At 40.1% G+C, this 15,563-nt stretch overlaps 2 protein-coding genes across 4 annotated transcripts in view; one reads left to right on the plus strand and one right to left on the minus strand.

Annotated features, from left to right (window-relative positions):
• Positions 1-15,563, plus strand: part of AMELX (amelogenin X-linked) — a 677,225-nt gene that overhangs the window by 569,792 nt on the left and 91,870 nt on the right. The gene's annotated exons all lie outside the window — the stretch shown is intronic.
• The window catches only part of ARHGAP6 (Rho GTPase activating protein 6), a 522,685-nt gene that overhangs the window by 48,619 nt on the left and 458,503 nt on the right, over positions 1-15,563 (minus strand). For all 3 annotated transcript variants that reach the window (XM_066577984.1, XM_066577989.1, XM_066577991.1), the window contains exon 4: positions 7,993-8,249. In XM_066577984.1, coding sequence (XP_066434081.1) covers positions 7,993-8,249 — 257 coding nt within the window. The remainder of the gene's footprint in view (positions 1-7,992; positions 8,250-15,563) is intronic.

A 15,563-nucleotide genomic window follows, 5' to 3' on the forward strand; every position in this document is an offset into this window, starting at 1 on the left:
TAGCTGGAAGGATAACCCAGATATTCGACCAAAAAGAAGGTACGAAAAGATTAAATTAGCAATCACCCCAATAAGCGCATAGGAGATGCATCTTCATTGGATATACTCTCACAGTTTGGTAATGCGCGGTTCAACGTGTTTCACTGTAAATGGTACAGCTCATCAGGAACCGTGGTTTAATTGTTAGATTTGATTGCAAATTTATTCAAAGGGGGATGGTTTCAAAAAGATATCTGCCGACCCTTAACAATAAAAGGGAAAGGATATATCGCAGCACCAATCTAAGTTAGAGTAGGTTCAATGGCAAAACATATCCTATATATCAGGGGAATGATGATGATAGCATTACCCCATATAGGTGGCTCATATAATACTCGAACACACGCAGAAACAGATACAAAAGACTGCTATGCAAAAAAGAAAAAGAGCCTATTCCATTGCTCAAACAAAAACCCTCACTCATAGCCCAGAAGCAGCTGCGTAAGCTCCCTATCTAAAGTCAAAGATACAACCAATATAATAAAGATGGAGTCTAGCCTGTAACCTTGATGGTAGGCAACCGGCATGGTAATCTACATGTGAATAATCTGCACCAAATTTGTCACATCAGTAAGTCTGGCACTTTGGATGGTTTTAGAGCAGGTTTCAGCTCTCTAGGACCCACTCCCACGGCCCTCAACATATTTGCAAAAAATTGGAATTCAAATGCAATGGCCAAACAACTGGACCAATCTGCATAAAATTTACACATAAGAAAATCAAGTACTTTGGACAGTTTTAACCTGGGTTTTAGCTCTCTGGGAACTACCATTCTCAACATATTCAGAAAAATTGGTTATAAATGCAAATATTAAAGGGGTTGTCTTGAGGACCACGGAGGGGCTGCAGTGCTGGATCCCAGCAGCCTTGGAGGTGTAAGTATAGCTCACTTTATTATTTTAATACAGCAGGCCCTATTCAAGTGGGGTTGTCCAGTAACTAGACAACCCCGTTATTTAAAATCTTTTCGAAACACCACTGGTGAGACGTCAAATGTTCTGCACATAACAACCCAGTCATTTTTCTTTACTCACCACAAATAGACTGTGCTTTATTATGTTGACTTCATATCAGTAGCAAACAAACTTTTTAACCACACCGAAATGACAAACAGTTACACGAAATAGAGACATGCAAAGCTGGATAATTCTGCTAGAATATTATATATGCTGTATATGTGTTATTCTGATGATTTCACTTTGCAAGACATTGATGTGGTGTGTTGCACTGCATTGTGGCTCCACCATGACAAGCTACAGTGACGTGTTGCCTAAAAGGGTTGTCTGCCCTCTTCTTCTTTGATGACTTATCGTCTGGTAGTTGATAGAGGGGGTCCACCGCTCGGAATCCCTGTTCATCAACTGATCGTCCGGCCTACTGTCAGTGCAGCAGACCGGGCATTGCAAATAACTATGAGAACAGGAAGTGTGGGTGCCGGCTTCACTCCCATTGAAATGCTACTGCATTTCCTGCTTCTCTGCTGGTCAGGACATCACATCCAGCAGATAGGACATCAGCGAAAAAGAGGCCAGACAACCCTTTTTTATGACAGTCCACTCACTACATTAGAATTGTCTACTCACTTGAAAAATACTACAAAACAGGTAGGAATGTGGTAATTGTGGTGCAAAGAGCTAAACCCTCGCTCATAACTTAAAGGTTGCGAGTTCAATCCCCACGTGGTTTAGGTAGCCGGCTCAAGGTTGACTCAGCCTTCCATCCTTCCGAGGTCGGTAAAATGAGTGCCCAGCATAGTGGGGGGTAATAAATTACCTGAAAGTTCTGCAGAATTAGTTGGCGCTATACAAATAAAAAGATTTTTTTAAATTCAATGTGGAAGCTATGGTGTTGCTAATGAGTATAACGAAAACTATGGACTTATCACACTGTATTGTATGAAGCAATAGCTATTTTTTGCCATGAATACCTATGAGGGATGATTGTACATCAACCTCTATTATGCCCAGAGGTGCCCATGTACATGCTGTATATGTGTCATTGGACTAGAAAAACTTCATGCTGTATTTTTGTCCAGCAGACTGTTGTGTAAATCATGTGATGTATTTATCGGTATTACACTTTAGGCTGTGCTGGTAACAAGAAGACATATTGTATAGTTCAATGTGTTTCTGAGTTCATTTGCAAACCATTCCAACCAGAGTTCAATGGTAAATGAGGAAGGCGTAGGGCTTGATGCGAGTCATCTGCCTTGATTAGGAAAGATAATAGATGCAATGAATTTTTAAGTTCCAAAATATTCACTGTTTCCCACAGCAAAAAGGAATAATCACAAGCAACGTTTTCTTGGCCAAGTTATGTATTTATTTGATCTGGAACTCAGAATAACTTTGTGGTTTGTTTGTGAGGAAATTAAAGGTCCAAGAAACTTGGGATGCAGATGATAACTGACAAACAATTAACCATAAAAACTGATGTTGTTTCTGCCTATAAACGCTGTGTATTGAATGGGGTTATCTTACAATCTGCAGTAGTAGTCACTAATCTGTTACATAAAGACTACTACTACTACTAAATATACAGGAAATGTGAAAATACATGTCCTTCATTGGATTTTAGTCTCATCTCATGGTTTGGTCTATTTCTTCATACTGGAGGGAAGGTTAAGCTGGAAATAGAAATGTATACCAATTGGTAAAATACCCAGATGCCTTATTTGTTCCATTATATGGGAGAAATTCACACCTAGATGCAATGTTTCTATAGAAAAATAGCTCCATTATCTCACAAACAGCAGTGTTAATGTTGTAACTCATCTCTCCTCCACTGGTAAGATGTCATTTGAGCCTGATGATCTATTCAGGTTTGCATTTGTCGTTGTTATGATCCAGTTCTGGGTTGAAGTCTCTTGTGGTAACTGGTGTGGATCGGAAGCGTAGTCAGGGAAGGCAGAGGTTGGTACACAGGTAGGTATCAGTTTGCGGTACAGAGGAGCAGGCAGGTAGTGAAGTGGAGAAGCCAGAGGTTGATACACAAATAGGTATTTCAGGTAGCAGTATGGAGGAGCGACAGGTGGAAGAGCTTGACCACTGCCTGGGAGCACAATAATCTCGCAAGGATGGGAGGTGGTAGGCAAGGTTATATAGGGTGGACAATCACAAGACAGGATGGAGCCAAACAGGAACTGGGTTAGCAAGAGCAAGGAATGGGAACAGGTTCAGCATGGTAGCTGTTCAACAGGCTGATAGTTCACTGGGGAGACCCGTTGCCTGGAGCACAGGAGGTCCTGGGCTTGAGTCTCAACAGTTGTTCTAATTTACTCTTGTGTTTCTGTCGTCATTACACATGACTATACCCAGCTCCTGCAATGTTTTGCCTGGCTCTCATGACTGTTGCTGTAAAGCCATTGCGAGCTCTAGGTTTACATGGGCCCTTGGGTAATACTGTCTCAGTGGGCCACTTTGCAGTGTCTCATGAAACATATCGTAGGAAACCTGTCCCTGGAGCAGCGTAACTTACTGCTGTTTTATGTCATTTACCATGCAGCTAAACTAACGTGTTAATAATAATCTATACTGCGCCCCCAAAGTAAATAATAACGAACACAGTACCAGGACCCCCTAAAATAAAGTATAATATCCAATGCGTCTCTAAAATAGAATATAATATATATTATGCTCATTGAAATTAATTGTAAGACAGTAAGACACACATGGGGAGGGATAAGGCAAGAAATGCAGTGGGCAGTAGGGAATCTATATCCACAATCCAAAATCCATAGCTAGCAGTGTGGATTTTCGTGTAGAATTCAGGAACAGCATATTCTGCAATGCTGTTACAGAACATTCCATCCTGCATATTGAAATCAATAGGAGCTGTGCCTGCAGTTACAAGAGCCAGCCACTACACAGAGGTCGGCTGTAAGGCATCCGCTTTGGCCTCTGTTATTGCAGCAGTGACAGCATGCTTCCGCACAGCAAATCGGTTGGGGTCCCGGATGGCGGATCAACTATTCATGACCTATCCTGATGAAAGGTCATCAATATTATTTAGGCCTGGAAAACTCCTTTAAATCAAAGAAAAAAACTAGAAGTGGACAGTATGTGCTTATATAATTTCAGGTGGAATGGGCTGCACATGCGACCTCCATGGCACTTCAGGTGCTGAAAATGCTCCAGTAACCCCCATACACTATATCAGCCTGAAGAGAGACGTAGCGGATTTTTGCTGTGAATTTTTTAATGTGGATTTTCACAGCAGAAAATCTGCAGTAAATGGTGCAAATTGTGGTGCAGATTTGCTGTGGATTTCACTCGTTCAGGGTACATTCACACGCAGCGGAAATGGTGCAGATTTTCCACAGCATCTAATCTGCACCAACATGCGCATTAAAACCCATCAAAAGTCATGTCAAAATCTGCACCATTCATCGGACTTTGATGCTGTTTTTGATGCAGCTTCACAACAGACCTTTTCAAATAAAGTGCTGAAGTCTGTTGTTCATCTACATCAAGAACCGCTTTAAAATCCAGACCGATGCTATTTCTTCTACATATTGACATATCCTTAAATGAGGAACTCTTTAGACTTTGCCTTTCAGTCAAGCCAGTGCCCAAGTGGTTGTAACCATAAGGAAGCACATTCTTGTCTTGGGAGGTTATTTTATGTTGAGAACTAATGCTTGCTTGATGATTGGACCTTCTTTCTGCAATAAAGTAACGTTTAAACCGTAGCAGTATCCTTAGATTATGGATCCAAGTGTCATTAAGCAATCAGCTTATGCAGGGGATTTGTCCCTGACTGTCTTCTGTTCCTTTTCATGTGAAAGGTCCTTTAGGTGACAAACAATCAGCACATCCCCAGTTTACACATTTGGGTAAATATTCATGCCCAATAATTCATCCATGTAATAAGCTCTTCTTAAGGCAATACCCATTTAACAGGATAGCATAATTTGAATTCATTGCTTCTATTATGCCATATGTTGGGTATACTTATATACTGAGAAAGAGGATCATAGCAGTATTTTTGGTATTGTTTCCAATTATAGAACTATCTTACATATACACAATTTTCATAATCTTTCCTTATCATTTGCCCCTGTCCCCCTTTTCTTTTTCTTTTTTTTTTTTTTCATTTTCAACTCTTTCTCTCCGATATATCCAAACCCCTGGAAAGTTTATGGATATTTAATATATATAGCTTCTTGGAGATATAATATTTGTAATCAGCAGAGGGAGGCCTGCAAGAAACTAATAAAAAATACCTATTAAAACTTTTGTCTAGTAAAGTAAATAGTAAGGGGGCCTTCGCACTGGCGAGAAGATCATATGAGATTTGTGCATTGCGAGATGCACAAATCTCACCCAGATATGGAGCATATTCTTTTGAATGGGTTCATTCAGATTTACAATGTTTTCCTGCATGGTGTTGCACTGTGATGCTATACAGGAAAAAAATCGCAGCATGTCCTATCCTCTTGCGATATTGCCCATTGGAAGCAATGGCAGAACTCTGCAGTGGAAACGTCTCAGATTCAGGAGTTTCACATGGATTGCAAGGGCAATATTGGGCTCTAGCCAGTGTGAAGGAGCCTTTAGGGCTGCTCTCACACAGGCGTTAGTGAAAGTGCTAGGCTTTTAAATGCAGCATTTTACAGCATTTTCTAAAGGCATTTTCAAGTGCTGAAATGCACTAAAATAGAGTAGACAACATTCGAAAAGTGACGGGTTATTAAACGTTCGTCTAAGAAGACTCAATAAAATCAATGGAGGCATTTTTAGTGGGCCTTTCAAACGCCACGCTAAACGCTGTAAAAATGCTTGTGTGAGAGTAGCCTAAAATTGAAGAAAGTTGATTGGTTTCAGAAGGACATGAGTATTCTAGTTACAAGTACTTTAAGCAGCACTCAATGCCATGCCGCAGCTGAAAAAGCAAATAAGATTTTAGGGTGTACAAAAAGATAGATTGGAAACGCTATCTTTTCTCCTTAGGGAGAGCACCTAGAGGAGAGTGAGTGAGGAGACTTAAAAGGCCATTCATGCTCCTCTGGGTAATATGCAAATAAGGGAGACGGAACAATACCTCACAAGTTCCTGGTCATTGTTACAAGACTTGTATAAAGAGTCTCACATTGACTTGAAGCAATGCTGCCTTCCAATAGGTGGCTCTGTGAAGGTATTATTCCATCTCCCTTATTTGCAAAATATAGAGTGGAACGCATGATTCCAGTTACTATTACCCCTCTATACTGAATAGCCGCTTTATTAAAGACACCCATTTAGTAGCATGTTAGATCTCCTTTTACCATCATGCACTTCACTGTGGCATAGATTCCACTAGGCATTGAAGTCTTTCTGCAGGAATATGGGCCCAAGTGGACAGGAAGCTTCTTGCAGTTGCTGCAGAATAGAAGTAGTGATATACTCTGAATAGCTGATGGGAAGGATTTATTAATTCATGCAGCCAGCACCAAATTGTAACCCTCCCATCGGCATGGTGCAACAGAAATCTGCATTCATCTGACCAGGCAATATTTTTGTACTGTTTAGTGATCCAATTTTTGGGCTTATTTCCAATTGAAGTCTTGCATTTCTGTTTCTCTGAGGCTGCAATAGCACTTAAAGTGGTCATCTGCTGCTGTAGTCCATCATACTGTATGGTCATGCAGGTTGTTTGCCCCGGAGTTATATTCAGCTGCAATCTGCTTGACGGTGCACTGTTTATCAGAACAACGCTACATCCTCTTCTGACCCTTTTCATTAACGAGTTGTTTACATCCCCCTTTTCTGGATGTTTTTTTCCTCAATCACATCATTCTTAGTATATTATAAGCACTGTTGCACAAGAAAAGCCCACAAGGTTGGTAGTTCTTAAAATTCTGGCTCCAGCTAGTCTAGCACTGATGACTTCACTTCGCACAAAGTCAATTACATCACTCAATTTTCCCATTCTAATGTGGATTCACAACTAAGCCATGGAAAACTTGTTCACTTGATTTGATGCTGCATTTTGGGATTACATGTCTAATTCTCATATGGGAAAGCTCCAGTTGTGGAAGGGCGGATGTTTCTAATAAAGGGTCCATTCAGGGTAACAATCGCTTGTAAAATCGCATGTGGAGGATGGAATTCAGTTTTGCTCTCCATATTCTAAGAATATAGGAGAGCTGGAAATGGTTCAACCACGATCACCTAGATGATTAAATTGAATGGGAGGTCTCTCTTATAATGAGAGATTAGAAAGACTGGTTTTGTTCAGATTGGAAAAAAGGCTTCTTAGAAATAAAGTCATTTATATTTTGAAAGATATAATTTATTTATTCCAAGGACTTTACAAAGAACCAGGGGACATTCTTTATGGGTGGAGGAAAAACCATTTAGATATCTAAATAGGAAAGGGCTCTTTACGGTTAGAGTAGTCAAGCTAGGAAATCCTCTACCCCAAGAGGTAGCAATGGTAGACACAATTTCAGCATTTTAAAAAAGACTAGATGCTTATTTACTAACAAATGGCCTTTAGGGTTATAATTAATCTGCCACATAATTATGTATAATGGATAATAAAAAGGTTGAACTTAATGGATCTGTGTCTTTTCAATCTATATAGCTTTGTGTAGGTCAGAAAAGTGGCACAGATTTTTTTTTATTTCCTGAAAAATAAATGTCTATTTTTTTAGCGAGGTACAAAAACCAATAACCAACATGACTTTGACAGGCTGAGAATTAACAATGTTATTTTACAGATATAAATCTATTTCTAAAATATTATGAAATGACATTTTGTTACATTCTACAGGCCTCCAATTCGTAACTTTCACTGAAATGTCTCACAGAGGAAAATGTAGAAGTGGCATAAAAGGAGCAAAATGTAAAATTACGCATTTTGCAAACTCAATTTAGGCATAAAAGTAAATAAATGAGATACATTTCCATTCTATGACATTTATAAAATTATGATCTTTGACCGGTCACATGATGGGACTTATCAACTCACCCTTCTCCGTGCCCGAGGTGCTGCCTCTGGTGTATTGGGAGATGTGGATTCATTTGGGGTTTCTGAAGTAGAGCTAAGAGATGAATTACTACTGGAGAGTTCTTTATTCTGTCTTCTAGATCCAAATGGCAAGATAGATGTTACAAAGTCGGTGACTTCTTTCTGTTCATCTTTTTGAGAATCTTGCTTTAGTTTCTGAGCCCTGTCATTGGCAATAACTTGTGATAATGCCATTCCAAACGCCTGTGGTAAGAACTCTGGAGTAAAAGAAAAGAATAATCATTACCACGCTGGATATCATTCACATTGCTTAAATGTAACAGATTCTTCTGCCCTTTGCTATTACTTTGTGCCATTTTAAATAGTCTTTAGTACACTCATGATACTACATGAAAGAATATTCTGCAAAGCAGTCCACAGTTTTATAGGAATATAAATGCTAAAAAACAATGGCATGTCATACAAATCACGCAGCTGCTATTGGAGCATTGGGCCCAGGTTTAAATGGCTTCCTCCACTGTTCCAGTGGATGCCCTGCAGCTGTAACGCCACCCCCAACCCACCAAATCTCTAGCCAGCGTCAGAGCAATCTTGATGGCTCTGTACAGATCATAGTCTGGCTCCTCCTATATCTCTTACTCTTGGTATAGTAAAGGCCCATTTACACGGAGCGATAATCGGTCAAAAATCTCAAAAAAGCGATCGTTTGAGCGATAATGTTTCGTCTAAACGCGCGGCTACCGTGCACTTTTCGTGCACTGCTGGCTGATCGTTAAATTCAGGCTAACCTAAAAATCGTTGTGCGGTCTTATCAGGACCGCACGCTGAGTTCTCCGCGTGTAGTTCTGATAGCATTGTTACCCGTCAGAGAACAAAGGAACTGAAAGCAGATAAGAGCCCTACGGCTATTAACTGCATTCAGCTAAAGGCTTCATTTGCAAGCTAAAATGCTGTTAAGTAGCTGAGTAGCTACTTAATAGTTTATGGAAAATGATAGCTCAAAGCTGTCACTCAACCTTGAGCAATTATAATTGTCACTCTGTATAAAGGGGCCTTTAGTGCTAGACTGCTGGGGTCAGGGAGAAATGTAGCTATGCCCTACACAGAGCATTATTGTCAGGCAGTGAATTATCAAGATTGCTCTGATACTGACTAGAGTTTCGAGAGGTGGAAAGGAAGAGGAGCTGCTGACATTGTAGGGCCTCAAATGGGAGCTATCACAGTAATAGTAAACATTATTACCAACACTATATTGTAACTTTTCAGGACATAAGCATTAAAGACACACAACAGGAATTGCCCAATGCACATGAAAAACACCATCAGATTAAAGGGGTTGTCTCACGCCGAAACGGTTTTTTTTTTATTCAATAGGCCCCCCGTTCGGCGCGAGACAAACCCAAGGGATGGGTTAAAAAAAAAAAAGTTTATTACTTACCCGAATCCCCGCGCTGCGGCGACTTCTTTCTTCCTTTACCAAGATGGCCGCCGGGATCTTCACCCACGATGCACCGTGGGTCTTCTCCCATGGTGCACCATGGGCTCTGTGCGGTCCATTGCCGATTCCAGCCTCCTGATTGGCTGGAATCGGCACACGTGACGGGGCTGGAGCTACAAGGACCAGCTCTCCGGCACGAGCGGCCCCATTCACCAGGGAGAAGACCGGACTGCGCAAGCGCGTCTAAAAACGCCAGAAGACAGCGAATTTAGACGGATCCATGGCGACGAGGACGCTAGCAACGGAGCAGGTAAGTGAATAACTTCTGTATGGCTCATAATTAATGCATGATGTATATTACAAAGTGCATTAATATGGCCATACAGAAGTGCTGAACCCCACTTGATTTCACGAGACAACCCCTTTAAACGCTTATGTGAAAATATCTAACAACCTAAAAAAAAAACATAAGAAAGGCTGGAAAGTATTGGAAACTTGCTTAAAGTAACCCTCCATGTAAAACATTCTGTGAATGCTCAGGACTGGTTCTTCTAGATCTCAATACTCTCAACAACCACAGAGAGAAGACATGATAAACAGTGTCCTTCTTATAGTAGTACAGGTAAATATACATTTTAGAGTGTAGGACATTGACCGTAACCTATGCCAAAGTCGATTCCTACATTTTGCCCAGAATTAAGTATGTTTACATAAAAACTTACAATGTTAGAACCTCCAAAGTATAAGCTAAATAGGTATAGATACAAAAAACTATGACAGCATTATTTAATGTTGAGCTTTTCTTATTGAACTGGATTGCTAGTACAAATGTAGCAGAGTTTAACTTGTCTGTGATAACTTGTCACAGAAAGTTATCTTATAGTAAGCTATTTTAAAAAGCTATAGTTCCCTTATCTTAACACAACACAAGCCATTGTAAAGTCATTGAAAGTGTATACAAACCACGGCACAAAAAATTATTATAACACGTTAAAGGTCAGTTTGCTGCATCTGTACAATCAAAATAGCATTTGTATCGTACATGCGATAATTAGCATTGTACTTGTAATATAAACAGGCTAAAAACATTTTAGTGTAAGTGACAGAACTTGGAAAGTAAGAGCACGGCAGATGTATGTAACTCCCAGACATAGGAACTTGTACAATAACATTATTGTTTATCACTTGGAAATCAGAGGCAACAGTAGAAAAACAATCTCCACCTTATGGTATTGGCCACACAGGATGCAATATCAGTAGATTAATATCAGACAGCTGCCCTAACCGAGGTCTTGTGAATGACAATATAAATAAAGTCTGTGGTTGACTCAGATATCTTTGTGATCATGAGATGATTAGACTGTTTATTTTGGTTGGTTTCTAGTGTCACAAAAGTGTCTCGTGTGCATTCATGTTACATTCATTTCCTGTTGCTTATATAGCATCAACATATTCCACAGCATTGTATAGAAAACCTCAACATTCAATATAATACTGACACAAGTTTTAAGGAGATGGAATCTAAGGGGATGGAATATTAGGAGAGGGAACATTAGGAGATGGGATATAAGGAGATGGAATATAAGGAGATTGACTATTAGGAGAGGAAATCTAGGGATGGAATCAAAGGGGATGGAATATAAGAAAATGGAATATAAGGGGATGGACTATTAAGAGATGGAATATAAGAGGATGGAATTTTAGGAAATGGAATATTAGGAGATGGAATCTATTGAGTTGTAATATTAAGGGATGGAATCTAAAGGGATGTAATATTAGGGGATGGAATATAAGGAGATATAATTCGCACAGAAATATGACATGCTGCGATTTTTTTGTCTCCCAACGCACAAAACGCGCACAATTTTCTTGCCCGTGTGAATAAACCTATAGGTCGCCTGCTCACGGGTGCATTTGCACTAAGGAATCGGGGGGGGGGGGGGGGGGGGGGCAACAAGCTCCAGGTTCCGTAGCAAATACTATGGAAAAAAAGTGATTCTTCCTGCACACAAGCGGAAACCAATTACAGTATTCACCAATTAAAGTATACCAATTCACGGAAGAAAAATCGCAGCATGCTCCATTTCTGAGCGGATTCCACATGCATAGCTTCCATTGCAGTCAATGGAAGCCGTCCGATCCCCTTGGCCCTCACGTAATTGACATTGCGGAAAAGTTGTGGATTCCACATCATTGCTAGGCAATGATGCGGGAAAAGCAGGAGTTTAAAAAAAATCTGTACTATGCATGTCCGACAACCATCTGTGCATACCATCTGCAGTAGAGAGAGAAAGAAAGGCAGGTACGCGCGGATGCTGCTGCTGCCAGGGGTGGATACCGCATGCAGAATCTGGCTCTGCAGTGTGCAGGAGGCCTAAAGTAGTTGAATTCTATATGAAAACTGAAAAATTGTGTTCAGATATGACTACACGTTGTTATGGGTTTTTTTACTACAATGGCAAAATAAAAGTGAAGTGCATGGAAATTATTTTATCATAACAGCAAAGATAAGTTCTAAAAACAATGAATTATGCCCTATCTACAAAGCCCTTCTGATGCTAACTCCCTTAAACAGTTCTGTGCAGTGTTGCAGAACACTGAACAGATAATCATAAAATGCCATGATAAAGAGTTATTAAAAAAGTAGAAAAAAATTATTTGAGATCACATAAGTTACTGGAGCAAAAAATAAAGAAAAGATATCCCAGGAAGAAAGAAAAATCCAAAGAATAGCTAAAATGACGAAACGTTTTACATTTTATCCTGAAACCAAAATTTTAAAATAACTGCAAAGTGAGTGTTATATTAAATAAAACGCATCTGACACAAACAGAACCATCGGCACAGTAATGTTGAATTTTTAAAGATATTCATAGAAAATGCATTAAAATCAACAAATTATAAGGTTTAGTAGAAAAAGGAAGCAAGTTGGCAGATTATTATAGGTCAAAAGCCAACATCATAGGAATCAAGTTAAATACCCAGACATACTTCATTTCTGTAGTGCTTACTGGTATATACACCATCTATAGAAATTATTCTTCAGGTAGTAAGTAGGGCCATGGGTGTCTGGAGAAGCTAGTCAGATTTCATTACTTTTATTCACCCCCAACACCCCTTCCCCAGCAGCAGTGGCAGACTCCTGTCTCCTGCTAGACTGGAGGGGGGCATCCAGGCCATGCCACAAGTGATATGGGGAAAGCACAAACGCTTTAATGTTCAAGTTACTACCTGCTCCTCCCTCCCCTCTGCTGGCAGTATACTTCATTGATGGTAGAGCAACAGTCAGTCTGTTAAGGCCAGTGATTGGCCACAGTGAGGGGGACCAGAGCGGCAGGGATCTGAAACAATGAGTTATACTCACCTGTCTTAGAGCAGGTGAGTATAACTCAGTTAATTATTTCACACCCACCCAGTATAGAGGAAAAAATAAGTACCACCAGACAACAACCTCTTTAAGAATGATGTTTCTTAGCTGGTCTTAATACAATTTCCCCCTGGAGTAAGATGTTGCCTAATGTATGAAAAGATGTACAAATAATAACCCCTTTGCCTTTTATACTTTCTACAGTAGAAGACGATGTGCCAAATTAGATCCCGCTGTCATGCTCCTGCACACAACCAGGTTAATGCAAAATCCATGAGCATTTTCTGGGAAATACATTTCATTTAGAAAGTGTACCTAAGTTACAGATGTAGCAAAGTTTAACCTTACTGTGATAATTTTCTGCAACGTATTATCTTAATGTAGTTCTCCAGTTGTAACCTATTGATGGCCTTTGCTCAGGATAGGTCATCAATAGTAGACTGGTTGTGGTCTGCTGCCACGGACCCCTGTCAATCAGGTACTCGCTAAGGGCAATGCTCGCTCGAGCAATTGCCCTTAGCGAGTATGCTCGCTCATCTCTATTAGGGATATAAAAAGCATTAAAGTTTATGTAATAGAATCCTAACGAATGGCTAAAGATGAAGACTATACATTTTTTAAGTTGTCATGGTATCTGTTTTAGTGCACACTGTGAAATACAACGCTCACATTTTATCTTCGTCTGTTTATTGTCTAAATGTCCAACAAACACAACTTTAGATTAAACCCAATTGAAGAGGGCCATGTAACACTGCATTATATCCTGGCTGACACCAGGGGGTTCAGTGCTCAGACAACCCACGATAAACTGCTTGTCTGTCACAGCAACAACCCCATAGGTTCACACATAGTGTATATGCATGCAGAGAATACACAGCTGGTTATAGATGCAGCAAAGTAAATGAGATTTCAAGAAATCTCATTCACACATTGCAGAAAAAAATCCACAGTATAAACTGACAGACCGATTTTAAGTCTGCTGTATGTCAATGTACCATGTACTTTCAAAGCATATCCACCTATCAAAAGAAGCAGTGAAATCCGAGTCAAAATCCATATTACATGCAAATTTTAATGCACATTTTAGTGCAAATTCTAACTCATACTGTGGAAAAATCCACAGTGGATTGTCTGCTGCAGAAAATCTCTGTGTGAACGGAGCCTTGAAGTGATCGTTCTGCATAAAAAGCAAAAGCAGCGTTCCCATAGCGCAGGAATTACTGAGCTCCACAGACTCTGGATGGATGTTGGATACATTCACCTGATGCTCTGTGGTAGGGTGCTCACAGTCAGGGCTTAAACAGATGGGCGTGATTTAGTCCCCTTATGCGGCTCTGAAAATCATGGCCACATGACGGGACAAAACAAAACCATTGATTACAATGGTTTCATTTTCACTATCGGGATTCCTACACGTTATAACTACGTGCGAGAAAGATAGGGCAAGTTCTGTATTTTCTCGTGCAGGACCTATCTTTCCACTTTCTTTTCAAACTTGCGCGATAGAGTGCAGAGTTTGAATATTCCAGAAAGAAAACCCGCTTCATGTGCTAATACGCTCTGTAGCAGTATAAGGTCATGCGCCTATGTGTTTTTGCCCTCAGAGTGAAGGGAACAACTGCAGCCCAGCTCTGCGTGAATCACTGGTGATAGATCCGAAAAGTCAGTAAGGAGAGAAGAGGAAACAACGACGGCACTGCTGCACAGAAGGATGGCAATCAGAAGATATGGATAACTTTATTTGGGCTACTCGAGGCCATCCCTCTAGCTGCTTCTTCTTCTTTCCTTCTTGATATGATAGGGACTACTCCTTTTTGCTTTTTTTTTCCACACATGTCACATATGCCAATAGCCCTCAAATATAGTCCTTGCATGCTCTACAACTGTGCGAGGCATAATACCATTTGACAGATGCCATTTGACACGTATAAATGTTAATATTATGAGAACCCACAGTGATCATACTGATATATTGGCCCATATTAACTGCGCAATTTGTTAAAGGTTTTGGCATAAATTACAGCAAAAAAGAGTTGATAGCAGGGACATATTAAGAGGTGACATATGACTGATTTGCTGTAAAGTTTGTAAATGTTGTCGCCGCTTTCAAAATTTGAGGAGCGTTGACAAAAGTGGGCATGGTCTCTAATGAGAGAATTTAGGCCACATTTATGAAGAAAGCTAAATGAAAATGGCACACGTTCCGGAGCAAATCAACACTTACTCATAGTAGGCATAGCTTTAGAATTTTCAATATATCAGAGTTCACAATGCACCAAACCTATTGAGGCATGCTCTTGTTAATAAATTTGGTGCAAATCACTTCAACTGCCTCCTTGACCTACATCAGTGTAAGATAAGCTGGTTTTAGTAAATGTATGCCAATCTGTACATTGATCTCTACAAAACCATCCACAGCTATAGTAACTACACTCATTTGAAGAGGATCACATTGAACCACGTTGCTTTACATAGAAGTATGTTCTGGTGAGATGCTGACACAATAAGCTTGATGATGTTACCAGCAATAGGATGAAAGGAGAGAGAAAACAGACATAGAGTCTACTAGGGACTCGACATGCTTGACCAAAGTGAAGAACTACTGGAGGATGTGTCCAGAACAACCACAGGCTAACAGAGAGTGAGGGTGGGATGTTCAGGGGGTTGGAAGTCAGCACTGGTGCATTTAAAAAAATGGAGGTATTAAAAGTAATAATTTCAGTTGTAGAACACACTGAGGCACCAATAAGATCTTGTAAATACTGC

Source organism: Eleutherodactylus coqui, chromosome 1, assembly GCF_035609145.1.
Source record: "Eleutherodactylus coqui strain aEleCoq1 chromosome 1, aEleCoq1.hap1, whole genome shotgun sequence".
NCBI lineage: Eukaryota > Metazoa > Chordata > Amphibia > Anura > Eleutherodactylidae > Eleutherodactylus > Eleutherodactylus coqui.